Raw genomic sequence first — 22,709 nt, forward strand, 5'->3', positions numbered from 1 at the left:
GAAGCAGAGATTCGTGCTAGGGACAAGGCTGCATGGCAGAACAGTCACCTCTGAAGTGGTCATCCACATTCATCCCTTGGGTTGTGTGTCTGGGACGGAGGTGGGCACAGCTTTAGGGTCATTCAAGCCAGTAAGCCATGACTTGCCAGGGGACACAGCTGTTTAGACCAGGAGTCATCCTCTCCCCTTCTGCCAGGAGTTAAAGATTCTGTTCATTGGTGCAAGCACAAGACTGAAAGTTCCTGTCTCACATGGCAACTGTTCCTAGAGTTATTCCTGTTTTAGAATACCTTTGCTAAGTAAGTGTTCCCTTTTCCCAAAATCCCTAGGAGGGAGGACTGTCTTCTTAAGTATGACTGTATATCCTCTCTGCTGCAGGGAGCAGATTGCTGCATGAGTAAACTCTGTACTCTCGTGCTTCTGCCAGCCTGTCAACAGCCTTGTTGATGAGGACAGTGTAGGAAAGAGCCCAGAATGAGTAAAGTCTGTCTTCAGGGAGTGTAAGAACACCAGCAGGCAGTGCAGAATGAAATCACATGTTGTGTTTTAGTTTGTTATTACTACAGATTTTCTGAGTCTTGAAACATTTTGGATCCTTGTTCTCTTGTTGCAAGAGGGTTATGGACATACATGGACTAAATAAACACTAAGCAAACACTAAGCAGGTTTTCTGGAGTGGCTGTTTTTAACAGAAACCAACGATTTGTCGTCATGCAAACTGCCACTAATGACTTTTGGCTGGCAGTGCTAGCATTTATTTGACATATTTCCGTTTCATTCAGGGCTATTTATTTGCCAATGTGCTCGCAACTGATAATTAGTGGAGCAGAACTTTACAGAAACAGGTTTTCCTTCGTGATATACTCTGTAAATGTCAGTAGTAGAGCTCTTCAAAAAATCCTGTTACGCTGTGGCTTAGTGGAGAGTTAAGAACAAGAACTGAAGTGTGAATTTAGACTGGCTGGAGCCTTGGATCTTAAGAAAAAGATGAAAAAAGGGCTGCTTTTGCAGCAACATTGAATCAGTGCACCCATGCTCTTTCAGTACCCTTGGTTTTGAGAGCTAGGAGGGAAATGAACTTTAGGTGCAAAATGCTCTGGAAATCAAAGACTGTAAATTCTTTATAAGCTATTTCCTAATTCCTGCCTGTGTTGAAATGAAACCATTTTTATAAGACACTTGTGATTTACTTTAAACAAATTGTAGTATTTAATGTAGTTAGGGGAAATTCACAAGAACTAAGCTACCAATTGAATTCCCTTTATGGAAACTGGCTGTCAAGGTGTCAATAGAGACAAGTCAGCAATGCTGAAGGAGCTGTTTCTTAACACCTAATTCAGAAGTTAAAAACAGATGGCAGTAATGCTTACGTATTTGTGATAACTCCTAAACTAGCAACTGTTCCACAAATGATGGGAAACAGCATGTTGTAATTCTGACATCACAGATAAGAAGTTGGTCTTAGTTTATTCAGGAGTGAATTTTCCTCAGGACTGCGTTTCTTTGTAGTTTTATTCTCATAAACAAAAAAATCCGTTGCATTCTGATTTGGAATGTAGTTGGTTTTGGAGCTGCAGAATTTTGCATCAAATTTAAATGCTGTGCTCCCTGCAAGTTTGTCAGCATGCCATCAAACTTTTGTACAAACTGTCATATGGACAGGCAGAAGTTTTCATGGTAGTTTCCATGGTAATAAATCGTTAACAGCTGTTTTATTTTCTGAGCTTTTAATAGTTTTTAATTGCAAACCTCTTTAAAATTTTCACTTAAAAAAAAAAACCCAAAAAGGTTAAAACCATTCCCCCATAGCTCCTGTTATTTTTGGTTTTTTAAGGAGGAGCAGATTAAACTAGTGTTAATGCTTAAAAGGATAGGAGAACTCTCAATGGAGCTTAGGTGACTTAAATTACTGACTTGAATCACAATACAGTTACTGACTGGAAGATCTGGATCGTATGAGCCTCAGTTATTTTTCAGAAGAATATAGAAAACTGATAGCTTTGGTTTATCATTAAAATGTGTGGTTTGCAAACAAAGATAGTCTCTGCTCTTTCTTCTTGAGTGCTAGGAAGGTGTTACTTGTCTTTGTGCATGTACCCAAGAAGTTATGTAGCTCAGTAAACCTCTGTTCAGATTCTTCATTTTCTGGTGTCCTTAATTAATAATTTTTTTTTTTTAACAGGAGATACCAATTGACAAAATTGATGTTTTATACATAAATTGTGTGAAATTTCAGTTGAATAGAAATTGGAATTGATTTATTGTATGTCAGCCAGATGTTTGTATACAACATATTAGTCAAAAGTATTTAAAGCTACCTGAAGTATTCTCCTTATATATACATTTAAAAACTTGTTTAAAAATACATTTTGCTTAAAAGGCCACTTTATAAAGCAAAGAAAGTACTGCAGGCTGCTGCTGCCAAAGAAAATATTAATTGCAATTGAGGAACAGAAAGCTTGTTTCCTACCAGAATGATTGGGTTTTTAGAGGCTGGCTGAAGGGGAAAATATGTTTCTAATAGGATTTTCAAAAGTGTATAATCAGTTTAGATGCCCAGTTCCCATGAAATCGCTTCAAAAGCTTTTTGAATTGATATTTGACTATACCTGCCAGCCTAGTCAATTTGCATGCAGAAACATGGCTGATAAATGCTCATCACAAGCAAGCAGCCAGCCCTCGGAGGCTGAGGGGATCCTTATTTGAATGCAGAGGTGGATGCAGGCATGGCTGACATGCAGGAACAGCTCAACAGACACTTGTGAAGCTACAAAAGTGGAGTGAGTACTGAAGTGTTCAAAGTAATGAATAACATCCTGAATGCATTTGAGATGAACAGCGAATGTGGCAAGGGATGTTCTGGAGATCTGAATATGATGGAAGGCACCTGTTCTGTTCTCAAAAGTTGAGTGAGAGAGAAGTGTTGTAAGAGGAAGGCAAGTGCAGGAGAGTTCTTGTTTTATCCTCATGTTCCCTTTCCCCAGCAGTGGGAGAGGATTGGAAATGGATGAAATGTGGTTGCCCAAATGACCTCTGCATCCTGTGGGTGTGCACTCAGGACAATACCTGACTGCAAATTATATTTGAAAAGATCCTGAAAAAAATACAGTCCCTCTCCTGATGCTGCCCCTCCTTGTCATTTTGCCATTTTCTTTCTTCCAGAGTCAGATGTTGCAGACTTCGATGGCAGAAGTTCACTTCTCTACAGGTTCAATCAGAAGCTTATGAGCACATTCAAAGATGTCGTTTCCTTGAAGTTCAAGAGCATGCAGGGGGATGGAGTCTTATTCCATGGGGAAGGACAGCGTGGAGACTACATAACCTTGGAACTGCAGAAAGGGAAGCTCTCCTTGCACCTCAACCTGGGTAAGGGTAATTAGGATTATTGGTTTGTGTATGAATCTATAATTTACATTAGACAGTATCTGGAAACTCTAACTGATATCAACAGAACATGCTGTGTTCTGCTGTCATGCAGGACATGGTAACTGAGCCAAGAAGAAGCATTGGCTCCTCTAACTAGTGCTGAGCAAGTCAGAACTGCTCAAGTTCTGATTCTTCACGTGCCTTCTTTTTTTTTGCATATGTGTGGGGGATTTTTGTATTATTTTTAAGAGCAGCATTCTCAGGAAGTGGTCTTTGGACTGCAGAAAAGGTTTGTTTTTGGTTTGTGCCTAATTTTTTTTCCATTCACTCAGTGATTCAGAGCTGAGCTGAGAATACAGAATTTCAATGATAACATTCTGGTCAAAGCATTGTGCACACTGCTATACATTTCTTTCTTGAAAACTGTGACTACTCCTTCTTGAATATCTGTAAGGCCATCACTGTACGATCATGTTGGATCAGAGCATCAGAGGAAAGGCTGGCTTAATTTCTTTCTGTAGAAGGATGCTTGGTTTTTTCCCTGATGGATACACTGAAGCACTTTGATAATGATAGGAATTCCTGCAGTAGGAGTGATCATACCCCTTCTCCCAGCCTTATTTCAAAAACTTCACTGCCTTTATCTGTGGGTGTCCCATGGTGCTGGCCTCAGCAGTCTCTGCTGACTCATGTTTCTCATACTGAGGGGTTTAAGTTGGGCATTTTTCCCCTAGTGCTTAATTATGTTTGTTTTAAAAATCAGTAACTATTTTCCACAGCTGTTGGGCTTCATTTTTACATAAGCTCATTAATTGTTTAGTCTCCAAGTTGTGCTTTCTTTCTTTCCTTCTTTTTCAGCAAAGATTGGAAATGATAATACATCATTTTTCTGATTTGGGATTTGGATGTTACTTAGACCAAAAAACTTCAACCCGAAGCTGTGAATGGGGGAATCTACCCCACTGAATTGTCCTCTTACAAACGTTTCATGTTCGGATAAGAATATTGTACAGTTACTTATATTATGTAACTTCTTCCAGAGGAGATACTGTTGTGAATGTGTATTCTGAGATGAGTTGGGTATTTTCTACAGCTGTAGCCCCAAGTGTACAAAATCTTAGCCATTTCAGGTCCTCTTTGTGCATCTGTATGTCATGGGCAAGGGTTTTGATGTCTTCTCTTGAATCTGCTTGTACCTTGCCTGGCAGTTTTGAAGCATGTGTTCTCTCCATTCTGTGGATGGATACACACTCCCTTTCAGTGAGAGGCTCTGAAGTGTTCAGACGTGTAGCCAGCTGGAAAACGGAAGAGTGCTTGAAATTACTGGGTTAGGGCCTAAATATTTCTATGATTTGTGATCTATACTTTTGGAGATCTAGGCCAGGTTTAGGAATTTTTATGAGCTGAACAGAACCCTTTTTTGCTTCACTGACTTGTGCTTTTTTTTTTCCTGTGAAAATGGACAGATAGAATTTTCTTGTTAAAATGCAGAATGCACAGAGCTGACAGTGAAGTGTCAGGAGTGGTCTGCTAATGTGACTAGGCAGAAGATTTTGCTGCTGCCTGAAGGAAGCTCTTAAGCCACCAGGACCAAAAAGGCCTGGCAGAACCAAGGGTAAAGACAAAGTAGTAATGCCCTGCCTGCTGTAATGTGTGGGTGCAGCATCAGTAACACCTCCTGGTTCCTCAAAAGGGTTTCACAGGGGAAAAATATGGGAGGGGGGGCTATACACACATATATGTGAATAGGAGACCCAAGGAATCTAAGGCAGTCTTTGAAAAGCATCTGTTTCCAAGAGCTCTTGCTTGCATCCTGGAGCTCTGCTCTGTGCTTTCCTCAAGTCCCCATGTTCCAGTTAAGAGTCTGGAGGTAACTCTGGTGTCTTCTGCCTGTCTGTGCCACTCCAGGAGACTCCAACCTGCACTTCAGTAACAGCCACACGTCTGTCACCTTGGGCAGCCTCTTGGATGACCAGCACTGGCACTCAGTTCTCATAGAACGCTTCAACAAGCAAGTGAACTTCACGGTGGACAAGCATACCCAGCATTTCCGAACAAAGGGGGATTCGGATCACTTGGATATTGATTATGAGGTGTGTGAAGCTCTTTAGGTTGTAACCTGGGAGTTGAGGTATGAATTGCTATAAAAGGAATTGATGTAAAGCAACCACCCTATGAGCTGTTTCTTTCCAGCAAAGATCTTTACTTAATATTTCCTTTCCAGAGAGCTCCTCTCATACTTTACCAGCATCAACATGTCAGTGTAGCTCCATATATGCCAGCATCAGAAGGTGGCCAGTCTCTGTGCAAATATACATTGCATTATGCTTGCACTTCAAAGTATGGCAGACTTTGAATAAATGAAAAGTCATAACCTGGGTTCTGGTCAACTGTTCAGGGAGCAGCTGTGTCATCATCTGCAATATGATTTAATGGCATGATTGTGCACCGTCCCTGCACTGAATTGAGCATGACTGTGGGGATTCCAGCTCTGAGCTGTCCCTCTATCCAGCCACCACTTGCTCTAATTACAGCTCTCCACATAGAGATGAGCAGGTGAAAATCATTGTCTTCCCACTAGGAATGGAAGACCTCCAGAATGCAAGGAAGTTGTACCAAGGTGGGGGTTGGTCTCTTCTCCCAGGTAGCAAATGACAGGATAAGAGGAAATGGCCTCAAGTTGTGGTAGAGGAGGTTTAGATTGCATACTAGGAAAATCTTCATTACTGAAAGGGTGCTCCCACATAGAAATAGGCTGCCTAGGGAAATGGTGGAATCATCATCCCTGAAAGTATCCAAAGGTATAAGGAAGTGATACTTGGGGATATGAACACATGGTGCTGAGTTGGACTCGATCTTCAGAGTTTTTTCAGTCTTAGTATTTTTATGATTCTATGACTCTCACAACCACCAGTTCTGACCCAGGCCCCTTCATATCTGGGGATGTTGCAGAACATCCTTATCTAGGGAGCCAGAGCAGCTTAGCAAGGAAATATCCTGCCTGCCCATAAACCCCAAGGCTGATGTGCTCCCCTGTGATGAGGCCAAGGTGTGGCAGAGTGCAGTTTATATCACTCCAGCAGTTCAGTGCTTATGGATGATAGTTGTTAAAAAAACACCTTAAAACCCCCTATATATTACCATATTTGTATGCAAGGAAGTTCCTTATCTGTTCCCCCATCAACGCACACCTGCGTGCAAATCACCCATGTTCATTTTTAGCCCCTTGTGCCTGTCTGCCAAGCCTTTCTTGCCCACAAGGCTCAGGGTCATGCTTGCACAGAGCCATCACCCTGTCTGGATGTGTTGAGCTGGCACGGTTCACTGCTTCAGAGACCACAAGTTTACCCTTTGCACTTGGAATTCATTTCTCTGGAAAGGATCATTCTCCAACACACTCAAGGGAAAAAAGCAGACGGCTCAGCAGTGGCAGGTGCCTGCTCTCTTCTCCTCTCGTCTTCCAGATGGAATTCCTTTCTTTGCATTTCACAAAGCAGGGTGGAGAGAGTAGTACCTGTCCCCTGGCACTGCTGTACCAAATCAAGAGCACATTTAGTAGGGACAGCACTTGGAGGAGTGGGATTGTGCAGCAGCTTTAGACTGAACTATCAGGGGCCAAAACTATAACTGCTTTTAAGATGGAGTTGAGAAAAGCCAAATACTTGAGTCATCAGCTTTTCTAATTTCATAATAATAACATTTATTGCTTCCTGCTTGGTGCTGATCAAGGGAAACTCAGGCTCCAATTTAATTTGCAGAATGTTTTTCCAGATGTTCCAAAACAGGGAACATGGTAGAAAAGATCTTCAGGTGTTGTTAATCAGCATCACCACAAACCTCTGTGGCACTCCAACCTCGTCCCTTGAGCTCAGTCTTTCACAGTGTGTTTTTCCTCCATTTGCACTGTGACAATCTTTCAGTCAAACATTGCAGCAATGCAGTCTACTGAAAGTTTATCTCAGCACACTTTAGGGATTAAAGGCCTTACTGAGGGTAATAAAATCATTGCTTTTGTAATTAAAATTATTACCAATCAGAAAGCAAACTGTTTTCTTAATAATGCATTAGTGTAATTGATATTGATTTTTCTTCTGGTTTTGAAACCCCAGTACAGAGTCCGTAAGCAGGAGACTTGAAGAATAGAACATGAAAGAAGGAAAGTCTGGTATTTTAGAAAGAACTAATGATTCTCACTGGAAAAAAAACATTGCTACCAGATAAGCCCTCACGCCAATAACAAACCTGCAAGTGACGTAAAGCAGCAGTCTGTTCACTCTTTATTTCTCTGAAGTGATCAATTAAAACAACTGAGGTGCAAGTTCATTAAGAACTTGTTTTCAAATGTATTTTCAAGGTTACCCAGGGAGGCTTCATTTGCGTATGTATCCCAGCTTGTTAGGTGGAGGGGGAGGAACAATAACCCCCAAATTGCTCTTTATTTTTGTAATAATGAACTGAGGTAAGGCTTTGGGAGCTGTGACAGGGGAATAAGGCTGACTAGGTTCCAGCAGCCATCAGCATGCAAGCAGTGCCACACAGCAGTGCATGCTCTTGCTGCAGTGGATGCAGCAGGATTGCAGCACAGCTCCTGATCAAACGTGGTGGCTGCAGGATCCCCATCTGCCTTATAAAACTCATGGTGTTGCTGGCAGTGATGGGAAATATGAGTAAAACTTCAGTGGTGCCACCAGTAAGGCCTTGCCAGAAAGCAGTAAAGTTACTTACAGATGAGCTGTGACATTTGGAAAATGAAGGTAGGATTATCAGAATTTTTTGGGGTTGTGGGGTTTGTTTTTCTTTTTTTTTTCTTTTTTTTTTTTCTCGGTCTCTTTCTTTTCTTCAGAATCTGAACAATTATGCTGTATTTTGGAAGCTTATTTTGTTATGCTCTTTGTCCTCCTGGAGCTTTCAGCCCTCCAGTTGAGTGAGGAGTTGTAACCTGCACAGTGTTAATGTCTGCCAGTACTTAGACAGCAGCACAGCAGAAGTTCCATGCACATGTGTAGCCTGCAGAACTTCTCCCTTACAAAACCTAGTCCCAAATGCCACATGCGACTGTTGTAAAGACCAAAGCACAGTGAAATTGCAAGGTGCAAATGGGGTATTTTAGGTATGTGATACTACCCTCCCCTGGCTGAAACCAGAACTGGTCAGACAAGTGCCTGGTGGAAAGGAGTGACCACAGTTCCCAGGCAAACCCAGAGCTCTGGGAGCAGGGAGAGTTGATTCCCCCATTGCTCAGAGGTTCCGAGCACTGCGGGCTGCAGCCGGGTGTCACCCTCTGGGCCAATGGGGCTGTGGGCTGGACACAGTGGGAGTGTTTCCTTGTGTATTGGTGTTCCTGGAAGGGGAGCTGGTGGCACCGGGTTGGTGTGCCAAGGCACTTCAGAGCTGCTCCCAAAGCAGCGAGCTGTCTGTGCCAGATGTGTTTCTCCAGAAGCAGGAATGCAGTGGGGACTGTAATTTACCCTGAGAGGTGGCCAGGCCCTGCCTCATGCTCCCAGTGACATTGTTGGTGGGAATTGGCTCTTAAATAATATCCCAAGTGGATGTATGGAGTGGGTCTCTGCTCTCTTGCTTTTGGATGATAATATAATGTAATATAATATCTACATATATATACATATATATAATATTATAAATAATGCTATTCTTATTCTTTCCAAAAGCTCAGTTTCGGAGGGATTCCTGTCCCAGGGAAGCCAGGAACCTTTCAGAGGAAAAATTTCCATGGATGCATTGAGAACCTTTATTACAACGGAGTCAATATAATTGACCTCGCCAAAAGACGCAAACCTCAGATCTATACTGTGGTAAGAGGCAGTACCATGTGCTTTCCTTCTTTACTTCCATGCTGCTGGTGCTCTCTTGGTGCTGCTGGCTGCTCTGAATGAGCAGAGTTCAGATTTGGATAGCTGTGAGCATAATTAGCTTGTTAAAATGATATTGCTGAGGCTAACACCAGCCAGCACTGGCTCATGCGATGAGAGTTATTGAAAGACACATGTGGAAACCAAGGCATTTCTCTGACTCTACTGGTGTATTAGAATTTGCTTGGAGAAACTTGTTAATTATTTTTTTCAAGATTAAAATATGTCTATTTAATGGTGATAGAAGTCATAGAGATTTTTTTTCCTGGTTAACTCAGATAAAACTTTATTTTCTGAACCACTCTCTATCACTGTTGGGAAGTACAGCACTAACAAAATTCTACTTTTATACTTCATATTACAGAGGAGAAAAAATACTCTTTTTATTACTGGAAATAGTTTCCTTTGTGCTGCTCCTTATATTCAGTATATTGGCAGTTCTGAGAACCACTGACCTTGTACTACTGTCTCTAAATGTGGAATGGTAGACGTAAAGCAAGAGGAACTACAGTCTTATCCATCTTGATAACATAAACCACAAATATAACTTAACATCTAATAATGTCTAAAATTACAGCTATATTTAAATATATCACGAAAATGGCAAACATTTTATTTTGCAAAAAGAGTGAACTACAGTCCCATGAAGCTTTGACAAATTGTACATAATCAGCTCTCTTTTCAGCTTGTGCCTCGCTCCTGCACTGTGCTTTGATAAATGCCTTTTGGCTAACATTGTGTCTTTGGAGAACATGGAGATGAAACTGCTTCTGGCTCCCATTCCGTCTTCTAGTTTGTAGCAATGTGTACGAACACACTGAACCTAAAACAAAGCCAGCCAGGAGACCAAGGAGGTTCTTTCTGCGCTCTCCCTGCCTACGGCGAGGCTGAATACACAGGGAGCTGGAAAATGGAAAGGTGATGGGTGAGAAGTTCCTCACTGTGTTGCTGGCAGTCAAGACTGCCTCCAGGATACTCCTCTGGGACGGAGAAACTTCGCTTTAATAATCTTGAGTTTGATTGTTCTGACTGAGGACTCAAAGGTGCAAGTCTTAAGAACCGTGTTAAATTGCTCTTCCCCTTAGCTTACTTTCTAAGGGGGGAGCAAAGTGCCCTGGTCTGCTTCTTAGGTCATTAAACAGCTGGTTGTTTTGCTGGCTGGATAACGGGAAGGCCTTTCTAAAGGGGAAGAGCAAAACTTTGCACCATATTCAATTTGCAACTTCTTCTCAGAAGGGCATTGTCTGGGTGTAAGTGGCCCCAAGCAATGAAACTTGTTATCACTACACTTGTTTCAGGCAATGCTAGATGAAAGGTCTAAGAATCCAGCTCCTTTTCTCAATTTAAAGTAGTGGGGATGGATGGATGGATGGATGGATGGATGGATGGATGTGCCTCCATCCTTCAATCTCTTTCACATAAGTGATGATTTAAGCACCATAGTTTCCAAAGGCAGGCTGCTGTACTGCGTTTTTCAAGGTTTATGAGCTGCTCTGTGCTGTGTCTATGACACTTGGGTATGCAAGTGTTGCCACACTCATAGTGCCTCATAATCTTAGATGAACACCCTTTTGTAGGATATGGGCCCTGTAAATCTGTTCTCCAACATTCTTTGCATCCCAGCTATTTCTCTCCTCTAGCAGCTCTCAGGTACTTCTAGGTCACGCAGGCTGATCCCCTTTCCCTTTTCTGCTCTTCTGCACTCCTTAGCAATTAACTTCCTCAAATTAAAATAACCTGTTCTTGTTAAACGTAGTCTTTTGCCTGCCAGAGTTATTCTCCACTAAATGCTTTTACTCAAAGTGTGTTGAGGTTTTCAAGCAACAAGCTCTATCCTCAGGGAGCTGCAAGCTTCTCTGCTTCATGTCTTTGTGGTCACTAAGGTTGTCTGGAGTGGAAATGCAATGAAAGGATCAGCACAGAAGAATAATTAAATGTAGCAGGGTCTTGGAACTACTCCTTCCAAAAATGTGTTGTATACTTACGTTGTCTCCCCACAAGCTGGAGGTCACCTGAGATGGTTCTGCATTGTTAGTCCCCAAAATACCTTTGTCTCCTAGCAAGAGATAATTGCTGGCAAACTGGTTGGTTTGGGTTTAGAAAGCCATTAATGCTTAGCAACATCAGTTTTTGTCTCCAAAGGCAGGCAGACTTCTACACGCTCTCTGCTTCGCTGTATGGCTTTGTGAACATTGCCACAGTCAGTGAGCCAAACTTGGGGATTTTGGTACCCATCCACTTTGGGGTTTTTTTCACTTTTGACATCTTTCACACAAGCAGGAGAATGATACACCAGCTTTGGAGGTATAGATTTCCTATTATGATGTAGTTCCTCACCCGTATAAATAATGGTCCCAAATCAGCTGCATTTAAAGTTAGAGGGAGAAACTGCAGGCTGTCAATAACAGAGCGCTGTAGCATGTATTGTACTCTTGGGTGGTGGCTGTGATTATCATTCTGCCTGTTCTTTTCTGTAACTCATTTGCAGTTTTCAGACTTGCAATAAATCCCCTTGAGAAGGCATCTCAAGATAACAAGGCAGCCTGTCTCTTTGAACTGGAACTTGCCTTCAGAATTCTGTTTTTGTATTGCCTGATACTTAACCTCCCTACACAGCCCTGCCTGTTTGGACAGGCTATTTTTCTTCTCTCTGGGGTTTCTTCTGTCCCGGATGGCATGTTGTGGGCTTTGGGGGTTTTTTGGATTTTTTTTCTTTGTTTCTTGATTTTTTTTTTGATTGGTGTGTGGGTTTTTTTGTGTGTGCTTTTTTGTTGTTGTCTTGTTTTCTTTGTTTGGGGTTTTTTGTTTTGTTTTGTTTTGTTTTCCCTCGATCATTGAATGTGGAGCAATGATAGGGGTTTTTTATGTGCTTTCCAAGCAATTACTGGTTTTAATTGCCAGAGGTTATGAGAAGTCAAATTTCTGTAATTAACTGCTGTCATGGTCCTAGGGCTGGACCCTTGGGAAACCTCAGAAAATGATTCAAAGTAATAACGTAAAGGTTTGCCCTGTTTACGAGGTGTCTGCTCAGCATGAGAGAAGTGCAGACTGCTCATTATGAGGAATTGCACAGCAGTTGCACTTTTTGGGCAGTTAAGTAGGGGCAGGAAAATATGCAAATACGAGCCACATTTACAAGAAGCAGAAGGGGAATTGTTCTTCAGAGAAAGAAAAAGGAAATTTTAAAGGAAATTTGACCTGTTGATATCTGGGATGGAGAAGTCTTCACTGAGGGATTTTGTGCTTGTTTAAAGTGTGCGCAGATGCAGGAGGACATTGGGCAAGTTTTAGGAAGATAAATCCACTGAGAATTGCTAAATACATCTGGTTGAGGGAGTAAATAAGAGAAAAAACAGCTATAGCATCCTGAAAATATAGGATCCTTTCCACCAGTGGTTACTTAATGCTAGATTCTAGTTTCACCTTTAGAAACTGCTCAAATGTGACCTGTGGCCAGGATCTTAAGTTGTTTTTGTGCTTCACTGATTTGCGATGCCAAAATAGGAAGTTGTCTAGCTGATGAAAAGAAATTAAGTGGTCATGGAAAAATGCTGTGTGTGGCCTTCTCAATGTTCCACCCTACTTACTCACTGAAATTGAGAAAAACACGTTCTCCCTTTCTCTTCCATTACTTCTGGCTAATAGAAATTGGAGTTGCATTTTTATTTAGCAGAGCAAACCCTGCGCTGACTCAAGAGGAGTTCAGGGTACTCTAAGGCAGAAGTTGTCAGCTCTCAGGTATGCTTGAATTTCTACACTGGCCTGCCATGTTGAATGTGAGAGTGACAGCTCAGCACAGCAAGGGATGTGGTGACATGTAAATGTATCACTGTAGTGCCTTGGGGAAATAACCAATTGCCAGCATCAAAGAGCAGGGAAAGATACCTCGTGACAGGAGAATGTAAACTAATAATACATTCCCTTTATAGAGAATCCAAACATGCTATTTTATTAAGCTGATTTGAGATACCTTTATCTTGAGAAGAATTTACTTGTCTGTGAATGTCTCGTTCTACCAAAGTGCTCTGGTAAGTGTTGATCTATCTGTGAATATCAGGCTGGTGGTTTCTGCAGGCCCCTCCTAGCGTTTAGAGAATCATGAGTTAGATTCTTTTTCTTATTTTTTGGGCTCCAATCAGACTATAGGAATCATATATAAAAATTGTGGAAGTTTTTAGTGACATTTTTCACAACTTCCTGTGGACCAAGTTGAAGTTCTAAAAAAAATAAGTTTTCTTCAAGTATTTAATGAAAGTGTTGAGTCAGATGATTAAAGAGAGAACTGAATTTGCTATTTTTTAGGTAAGGCAGGTGAACTCAGATTCCAGAAATATTTGATTCCTTTAAAAATAGGTTTATATATTTTCTTCTATCTTTCTGTTCTCTCTGGGTCTTCAGAGGAGTCTCCTTGGCATTCTACCTGCAGTGTAGAATAGCAAGGAAGTCTATATAAACAGCATTCATTCTAAGCGTCTGTTTTATTGTTGCTGAAGGGTGTAACAGGATTATTTTGAAAGAAATTAGGTGTGTCACCTCAATCGAGGTCTTGAAATAAAGTCTATTTAAATGACATCTTTTCCATTGATTTCAGTTGGCTTTGTCCACAGTTCTGAAGAGTTTCAGTGTGCAAATATATAAACCAGCACATAGCTGCATTAATAAACTCTCCTTGATATAAAAGCTTCTTTGTGTTAGGATTTTGATAGTTGTGATGACAGCAAGTGAAGCAAGTCTTTTGGGGAGGAAGACAATATTTTTTAATAAGAATGGATGATGTGCAGAAAAAAATGATGTTTCTGAGCAAATGAGGCCTTTTTGAGTGTCATCAGCCTTCAGCAAATTACAGGTTAGAAACAATTGTTCAGGGTTTCATTTATTACATTACCTGGATAGTCAAATTGAATAAATAGGGCAGTTAGTGCCTGCTGAGCAGTGGAGGATGTTTCAAGGTGGGAGGTGATAAGGCTGTTAGACCCTGTAGAAGAGGAAGAGAGATGGCTAATTATTGTCAGAGGAGGTAGCAGGGGATAAGGAAAATGGAGGAAATGTAATTTTCTGCAAAGCCAAGGCTTTAATGTATTTTTTAAGGTCTTATTCCAGTTGGTAAGGCCTTAGGAACTCTGTGGCACTTGGTATAACAGAAAGGGGCAAGCTGAGCCCATCACAGTCAAGAGCCTGGATTGTGTGCAGTTCACACCAACCATTTGGGCTGGTGCTGTGCTATGATACACAGATAATTGGAATTTATAAGAGGAAAAAGCTATTAACAGAAAGTAATACATAAAAAAAGAAAAAAGCTGATAGGAATTGCTTTCTATACGCTTTTCTATTTTAAGGTAGATGTGGTTCTGTTTTCACAATAATAATGAGGGAAAAAAGCTCCTTGCTGCTGTGTTTTGTTCCAGGCAATAAAAACTAATAAGCTGTAGATCACTTTACCTTGAAGTGGAACAAAAATTGGGCTTGGACTGTAATAATTTTCCAGTTTGATCTAATACATCTACCTTATTCACTTCTAGCAAGGTGAATTTGAAAGGTTGGCTTCATTCCTACTTGTTGCTTAAAGTGGATATTCCCCCCTCACCAGGAGACTGAGCATGGGTGAGATCTTGGGAGGGGACATAGCCAGGACAGCTGACCCAAACTGACCAAAGGGATATTCCACACCAAATGAGTCTGCTCAGCCATAGAAGCCAAGAGAAAAAGGAAGGGGAGAGGCATTTATTATCGTAGAGCAACTTCTACACATGCTGAAACCCTGCTTCCTAGGAAGTAGCGGGGCATCCCCTGCTCATGGAAAGTAAAGATTAAGTCTTTTGTTTTCCTTTGCTTCTGTGTGCAGACTTTGCTTTTGCTTTATTAAACTGCCTTTCTCTTGACACAAGAGGATTTTCTTCCTTCATTTTCTCCCTCACCTCATGAGGAGGTGAGTGATAGAGGGGCTTGGTGGGCACCTGGCATCCAAAGTCCACCACAGAGAGAAAATATTAAGTGGTCACTGTTTTGTGTGTGTGTGTTGGTTTCCTCCTGTGGTCTTTTTTCCCCCTTTTCCTGTCTCTCTGAGAAAAATGATGTAGGATGTTTCCAAAGTATTTCTATATTTGCTCCCATTTTTGTCAACTCTTAACTATTGTGCCATGTAATGAAACAATAATGTACAGTTACTATGGGCATAAAAATGGTCAAATCCTTTGTTCTACTTCTGGCCAATGTCACATTCATCTTAGGAGTCTGAGATAAGGAACATTCGGAAGGGTGCAGCCAAGCATCTAATCCCTGTTACTCTCATGGTCACAATGTTTCAGTTTTTTCAAAGCCTTCTCTATTTTGTTAAATGTTACTTTCTCCCCATTTGGAACATTATCTTAATGTAAACAACTTAAATCAATGTGATAATTAACATTTTATTGGAATTCATGATACCTGCAGTAAGTGGAGATAGGAGAGTTGTCTGTCACGAGATTGATTATCACAGGGCTATATTAGTTTCAATATAATTTGGATCAGGAAAGCTTTCGGATTTCCATATTGAAATTCTGCTCAGAGAAACAGAAACCCATCTCAGTATAGGAACTCTCTTAAAGTTGGTCCCCTGCTCTTGGGATGGACTGTTTGCTCACTCAGTGGACTTGTCCTAACTCAAGGAACACCGTGCACCTTGGTGCTCCCATATCCTGTTGAAGACACTTTGCAGCAGTATTTCAGAAGGCTGGAGCTGGTGTCTCACTTCGATTTGCTTTTCATTTAGTGCTCAGCATGGTCTTGAGAAGTATTTGAAATATATGCGGGTCTCTTGACATTTGTTCTGCTTGAAAGAGTTAATTTAAAAACAGGGCTTGAAAGAACCTCCCCCATTCTCAAAATCCTGTTTCTCAGAGTTGAATGCCAGTTTTTCATCTTATCCTTTTAAAACTGCATCAGAGGTCACCTTTTTCTTCTGTTACTCTCCTTGCAAATTTGTCTGGAAACTCAGTCCCTTCACAGCTAGAAGTAGTCCTCTAATTTCCAAGCTGGAGATATTCTTGCCAGTTTACCACATTTGTATCTCAGCCAGGCCTGGGATCTTAGTCCCTTTACCTGTCATATGAAATCATCCTTTCTAATCCTCTGCAGAAAGCAAGATATCCTTTTTATTGGACAGTATCCATAGAGTGATTAATGAGGAAAATTTAAGTGCCCATTTGATGCTCTAACCTGCAGGTAGAATGAGAGCTCAGAAATACTCATTTATTGTTCTTTCTTTTCAAGCTGTGATCTTGGCCTGGATCCTCTGGTAGGCTAAGTGCTGAGGGTTTCAGTGCAGCTGTCAATTTGAATAATTTCCCAAGTGCATATTATTTTTGATTAGTATTCTCTGAGAGCAAGGAGGATGTATAAGGAACTTGTTACCAATTGCCCTGGCTGTGGTGTTGTCTTCTCTCTTCAGTGAACAGTACATAATACTATATCAAAAAAGGCCAGAAAAGACTGAAATGGTTCATTAAAGTTATACAGGTTTTATTGAAGTCCCACAGAAGTCACTGGAAAGTCTCCAGTCAGTTTTGGATGAGGTTTATGGCTCAGAGGATCTTCTATGTAATCCACTTTTATCCTCATCACTTAGCAACTGTGTTCTTCCATTCTCTTTTAATAGGAGAAGCTCTGGTTCTTCTTTAAAATGCTGTAACATGCTGCTGCTTGTTCATTCAACATCTCACTTGAACAAGAACCACCGCTAAAGCTGTACCGTGCCTGCAGAAATCTGGGCTGCTTCCACTCTTTTCTTAAGACAACTGTCATGGAAGCCAGTGAAAAAATTGCAAGTATTTCCATTGCATTTCTAGGTTCAGAAGTTTTCCCTTGTAAGAACAATAAGAACTATTTTATAAAGATTTCACTGCTTGTTAGAGGAGTCGTTAACCAGTCTGGAGATGGACTCAATGGAATTTTCAAATGCCATGTGATAGCTAGACTTTCCAGCAGCTGGGTAGAGCTGAGCGTCTCCTTTATTTTCTCTAGGGATTAGACTGTTCTTATCCCATTTCCTAGCCAATGAGCTTTTACTTTTCAGTTAAATTGGGTTCAATTATAAAATCAAGTGTCTGCCAGAAATCTGGCATATACCCTGGAGAGTTCCAGAACTGCTGCCAATTAAAGCAAAATGCTCATGATCAGATGAAGGTTTAGAGGGAGCTGTTTACTTTTCTGCCTTAGACCTGCTGGAATAATTTGTTTGAGAATAACATTCAGGGAAAAATTAACAGTTTTTATAAAGGGAACCTATTCCACTTCAGTGGACAAATGTCTTTCAGAGTAACAGCTGTGTATTCGTTTTTCAGATTTTCATGTTACTGTCTCTAGGAAGGTAGACAGGTTGGTCAGTGTAAGGATGTCAGCAACTGTTGTTGGTGTGCATTAATTACATCATCTGGCTTTGGTCTGAAATGCTGCTTTAAGATGTTTCCCTCCTAAATTAGTCAGTTGAATTGACGTAAGTTCTTGTGGCATCAATTGCTTTAGTCAACTTCTTTTTTCTTTTTTTTTTTTCTTTTTTTTTTTTTCTTTTTTTACAAATCCTGTCTAGTTTTTAGCTCTGACTGCAATTACTTATGGTCCTTACATCATGGAGGTCTCAATTTTTGAATAAGAATAACAGAAATGCCTTTTGAAATGAACCCCCCCCAAAAGGCAGATACACCTCATCTGTCCCCCATATTCACCTTTAATCCCATTTACAAAGAATATTGCAGCACCACTGTTGTGCATCTCCAGCTGCCTGTTCTTATGGCAGGTGGAATCACACCTGCTCTGCTTCAGTTAAGTCAATGGAGAGGCTAAAGTTGAGGTCAGACTTCAGAGTCTGAAGTCTCACCAGGTTAAGCAAGGGAAGAGATGTGCAGGTCCTGTCCGTATGTCCCAGCACTGGCCCTGGAGTCAGCACTCTTTGCTGATCATCTCTCAGTGCAGGACTTCTGTGGCATGAATTGCTAGCTGGAGTGAATGACTGGAGTGTTGCTGAGTTTGTCAAGGTGCCACAGCAATCCATGGATTTAGGACTAGTTGCACAAGTTCAGAATCTCATGTCAGCTGCAGACAGAAATTTTACCTTACCTTTGGGCCCATGCCTGTGCATCAGGAATGCTTTGCTATGGTGCTGCTGCAAACAGCTGAAAGGGTATTTAACTACACAGGGTCTTTAGTGGCTTGTTTTAAGGTCTTCTGAAAGTGTGTTGTGTACTGCGAAATGTTTTTTCGTCTTAGCATTTATCTTCTTCTGCACCATTAATTCAGTCTAGGCAGAAGTTGTTCCGCTGCTAGGTAAAATCTGGAAAGTGCTTTGAGACAAAAATCATATCAGAATTCTTTATTGTGAGGATGAGGGAAAGGTTTCACAGAGAAGTTTTGGCTACTCATCCCTGGAAGTGTTTAAGCATGGTTGGATGGGGCTTTGAGCAAACTGGTCTAGTGGAAGATGTCCCTGCCCATGGCAGGGGGGTGGGAATGAGATGAGCTTTACTGTCCATTCAAACCCAAACTATTCTCTGATTAATAAATGTCTTACAACTTTGTGTGGAGTCCTTGAATCACTGTAAAGCTCTACAATTCCAAAGAAAAATAGTCATTGTCATTTTAAACTTTAAAAAGCTCTAGAGAAGGTTAACTGTATTTATTTATAATGCTGCAGTTGACTGTCTTAATTTTCTGCAATTTGGCATCAATTTGATTAAAAATTGAGGTAGAAATGTAGTGCTAACAATAGCAAAAAATTTGTGGCATCTCTTCATGCAGGCAAATCCCAGTGGGTTATTAGAAACTGTTTGAAGGCTGAGACCAAATTTCCATCCTACTTCCCACCTGAATAATGATCAATGGAGTTCAGATAAGCTTTGGATTATATCTCAAAACACATTCTAATATTACATAGCCAAGGATTCCTTTTGCCAAATCTTTGCCTTTTGCAAAGCTTTTGCATTCTGAACCTAACGGGTACTATGCAAATAGCTCCATATAGATAAATATCTATCAAGGATTTTTTCATCCACTGATACCTTTGTCTATTTCTGGCACATCATTTTCCATTTAAAAAATAAAGACTGGAAAGACATTTGAAAGTGGTAGGGAACAGTTCCATCATCTGTCTGAGATGGCAGAGAGGAACTCCCCAAGCACTGTGCAACTTCCCGCACATCCATCAAGTGCTGTTCGTTATAATTATCCTGGTAGAGTGGGGTATGGGCTCTGATGAGAAGTGTTATCATGGAGAAAGCCTTATACTCCCATGTTTTTATCAGATTACAGTTGGTTTGTTACAAAGCAGCCAAGTTCAAAGCAGCTGGCTGCAACAATCTCCTGGAGTGGCTTTGAAAGACGCGGCTCCTTAAGTGCATCCTGACTTTATATATTGTTAAGGTTTTATACCATGGCCTGATTGACCTGGTGGGGTAATCTACAGTGCCTGAGCAAACTGGTGGACTCATTTCTTCCACCAACTACAGTGATACATGCTGGTGCAGATTCTGCTGACTGCTTTGAGTAAATGTGCTGCTCTTCTGGGCAAATTGTACCATTGATTTCAGGGCTGGGTGGCTGAGATAATCAACTAAGGTGTGGTGTTGATAAGGACATTTGGTTACGTTTAGATCCTTCTAAGAACTAAGCTTTTGATTTTTGATCCTCAGCATTTGGGATAAAAGCAAAATTTTGAAGTTAGTTATGTTTTCCTGGCATGGACAGATACATTTCCTACTGATTTCCAAAGATACGTGTCTGAATAACAATACCTATTTCAGCCTTAAGGGCCATTAGAAGTCCAGTGAGCTTATTTAACTAAAGATGTTTTGGGATGACTGAAAAAATTCATGCTGATTATGTTTGATTTTTTTTTGTTTGTTTTTCAGGGGAATGTGACCTTTTCTTGCTCAGAACCACAAATTGTTCCCATCACCTTTGTAAGCACCAGTCGAAGCTACTTGCTACTCCCTGGCACCGCTCAAATTGATGGTTTGTCAGTGAGCTTCCAGTTCCGGACATGGAATAAAGACAGCTTGCTTCTGTTCACCGAGCTGTCTGAAAACTCAGGACATCTCTTGGTTTACCTCCATGGTGGCAGATTGACACTACTTATTCAAAAGGAGACTGAGAACCCAGTGGAAATCACTGAAGGTGTTTATTTTATTTTACTTTCACTTGTCTCCTTCTGAAACACAAAGGTTCAGCTCCATGGGATGAAAGGATCAAACAATAAGGAAACACCCAATCTTCCTTTCTCTTTTAAATTTTCTCTTGCTTTGCAGTGGTAAAGCTGCTTTGTGCAGCTTGATCTAAGCTTGGAAAATTGACATCCTGAGATCTCCAGACTCAATCTCACTGACAGTTAGCTGAGCCTCTATGTTCTTAAGCAGTCACACTCAATTTTCTCCAGTCAGGTCACATGAAGACCTTCCTGTTCCCATCTTCAGACTGCTGAAATCAGCTGGAAGCCAGCTCAGCCACAGCATCTTTCTCCAGCATAAATTAAGGCAGCCTCGGAGCTGATTTTCTTTCTCTGACTGTAGCTTTGGACTCTCCCTTTATACACTCAGAAGAGAGGCTGACCATGGGCTTCCTCTCCTTACACTCCCTCTTGGGCTTCCTTAGCCACTTTGGAAATTGCTTTGTGCAGTGCAGCTGGTGGGATGCAAGAGGGTGAAAGAGGGCTGCCTTTCTGATTTAAAATTAGGGGGAATAATAATAATAATAATAATAAATTTTCTAAAAGAACAGATGTTTAAAAACATGTGATATTAAAATATTCCCTGTACAGATTAAAAGAGTGCAGATGTGTCTATTAAAAGAAGTAGAGATAAAAAACTGACAGAGTTGTCAAAGCAGAGCTGTTCTGTATGCGTTTCATTCCCCTTTATGATAGAAAATGAGGCAGCCCTGCATCTATCCTTGTTCATGTAGATTGCTACAGCCATAGCTTGCTGCTACTGAACACTGAAAACTGAGATTCCAGCCTTTATTGCAATCCTAATTAAATTGTTGACAAAGCTGAGACAATGCCAATGTTTGGTTGGGTGTGTTTGTTTTTATGTAGTTCTGAAATCATGAACCTGGGCCCAGCCTTTGGTGCTATCCAAAACATGCTAAACTGCCTGCTTGTACATGGAAAATATGCAGAAAGTGCTTGTGCCATGTTCTGCAGATGTCGGGTACCCACAATAAACTCATGCTTGGTCAAGAATGGACCTATTTTTCCCCCAAATGGGACCTATTTTCTTTTGTCATTGTTTCAAACTTCAGCAGCATATTCCACTTCAGTGTGCACTTGTTCTAGTTGAAAAATCATCCATTTTTTGCTGGAAAACCAGCCTGTAATTCTGTGGTAACTGTGCATGTGCTAGCAGCTATTACTGAGTAAATAGTCTCATTTTCAAATTCATGATGAAATGTCTTTACACATACCTAACACCCACTTCTTTCTTTATTTTGTTTTGAACTGTTCTCACACCTCTTTGTGTTCCTAAGTGCTTGTTTGTTTTCTCTGAAAGTGACTTTAACAAAAATACTCTGTTCAGGAGGGGAGTAAATACTAGTTGTCTTTGCCTGATCTCAGTGACTTCAGCCTGATGGTAGCATATTTGGAACTGTAATTAGGTTACTTTTGATCTGCACCTCCATGTGTGGGCTCAGAAGCTTGCCCACTGATTTTCATGGCTGTCAGAATAGAGGCTGTGGAGTTTCTTTGTAGCTCTGTGGTGGCATTTCAAGAGCCACACGATGCAACACTGATTTTTGGAATAAGGAAACAGACATGTAATTTCCCACTTTGCAGGAGTGTCTAGAAGAGAAGGAGACTGTCCAGTGTATCCCTCATTACCCTTTAGAGGTGCCTGGTCAGAGCAGCAATCCCAGTTCTCAGAACATCCACGTGGAAATCCAACTTCTGTACATCTATTAATAGTACTGTGTGTTGTGTTGGTGCTGGAGGGTTTTAAGACACACAAATCCTGCTGATACCTACTGGAGGCAGTCAGGTTTCAGATTGGAGCCTGAGAACAAGCTACGAATGTCTCACTGAGTCCAATCCTCTGCAAACTCACGCATGTGTTTAGTAGCAGAAGCTCAGTAGAGATCTCTGCACGCTTCTGGACCCGTAAGCATTTACCAACAGACTGAAAAGAGACATAGACACCCCCAAAAAGGTAACAATGTGCTACCAGAAAGGTGAGGGATTGGGCTAGCTTGATGACTGACTGCAGTAGTACCAGGTTAGATTAAAATGTGAGATGACCTATTTAAATACTCTCAAAAGCTTCCCTTTTCCTGGGCCCTTTCTTCTATGCCAGTTTGTTTCCAGAGGTAATGAGTTCTTTCAAGCTACAGTTCTCCCTTTTTATAGATCAACTGCATATTTGTGGTCACAAGTTGGAAGCAAAAGGAAGTTTGAAGAACGTTGTTGTCTCTTGCATTTTTTTTTTTTTTTTTCACTTTGTACATGTTTTTTGCCAG

At 41.0% G+C, this 22,709-nt stretch overlaps 1 protein-coding gene across 1 annotated transcript in view; it reads left to right on the forward strand.

Annotated features, from left to right (window-relative positions):
* Positions 1 to 22,709, forward strand: part of CNTNAP5 (contactin associated protein family member 5) — a 283,868-nt gene that overhangs the window by 130,450 nt on the left and 130,709 nt on the right. Inside the window, exons 5-8 of the mRNA XM_042041551.1 lie at positions 3,163 to 3,366; positions 5,275 to 5,459; positions 9,036 to 9,179; positions 20,114 to 20,378. Of these exons, the coding sequence (XP_041897485.1) occupies positions 3,163 to 3,366; positions 5,275 to 5,459; positions 9,036 to 9,179; positions 20,114 to 20,378 (798 nt within the window). The remainder of the gene's footprint in view (positions 1 to 3,162; positions 3,367 to 5,274; positions 5,460 to 9,035; positions 9,180 to 20,113; positions 20,379 to 22,709) is intronic.

The sequence above is a fragment of the Corvus kubaryi genome, unplaced genomic scaffold (assembly GCF_017639235.1).
Source record: "Corvus kubaryi isolate FWS band 111438036 unplaced genomic scaffold, C.kubaryi_AGA036_p1.0 37396, whole genome shotgun sequence".
NCBI lineage: Eukaryota > Metazoa > Chordata > Aves > Passeriformes > Corvidae > Corvus > Corvus kubaryi.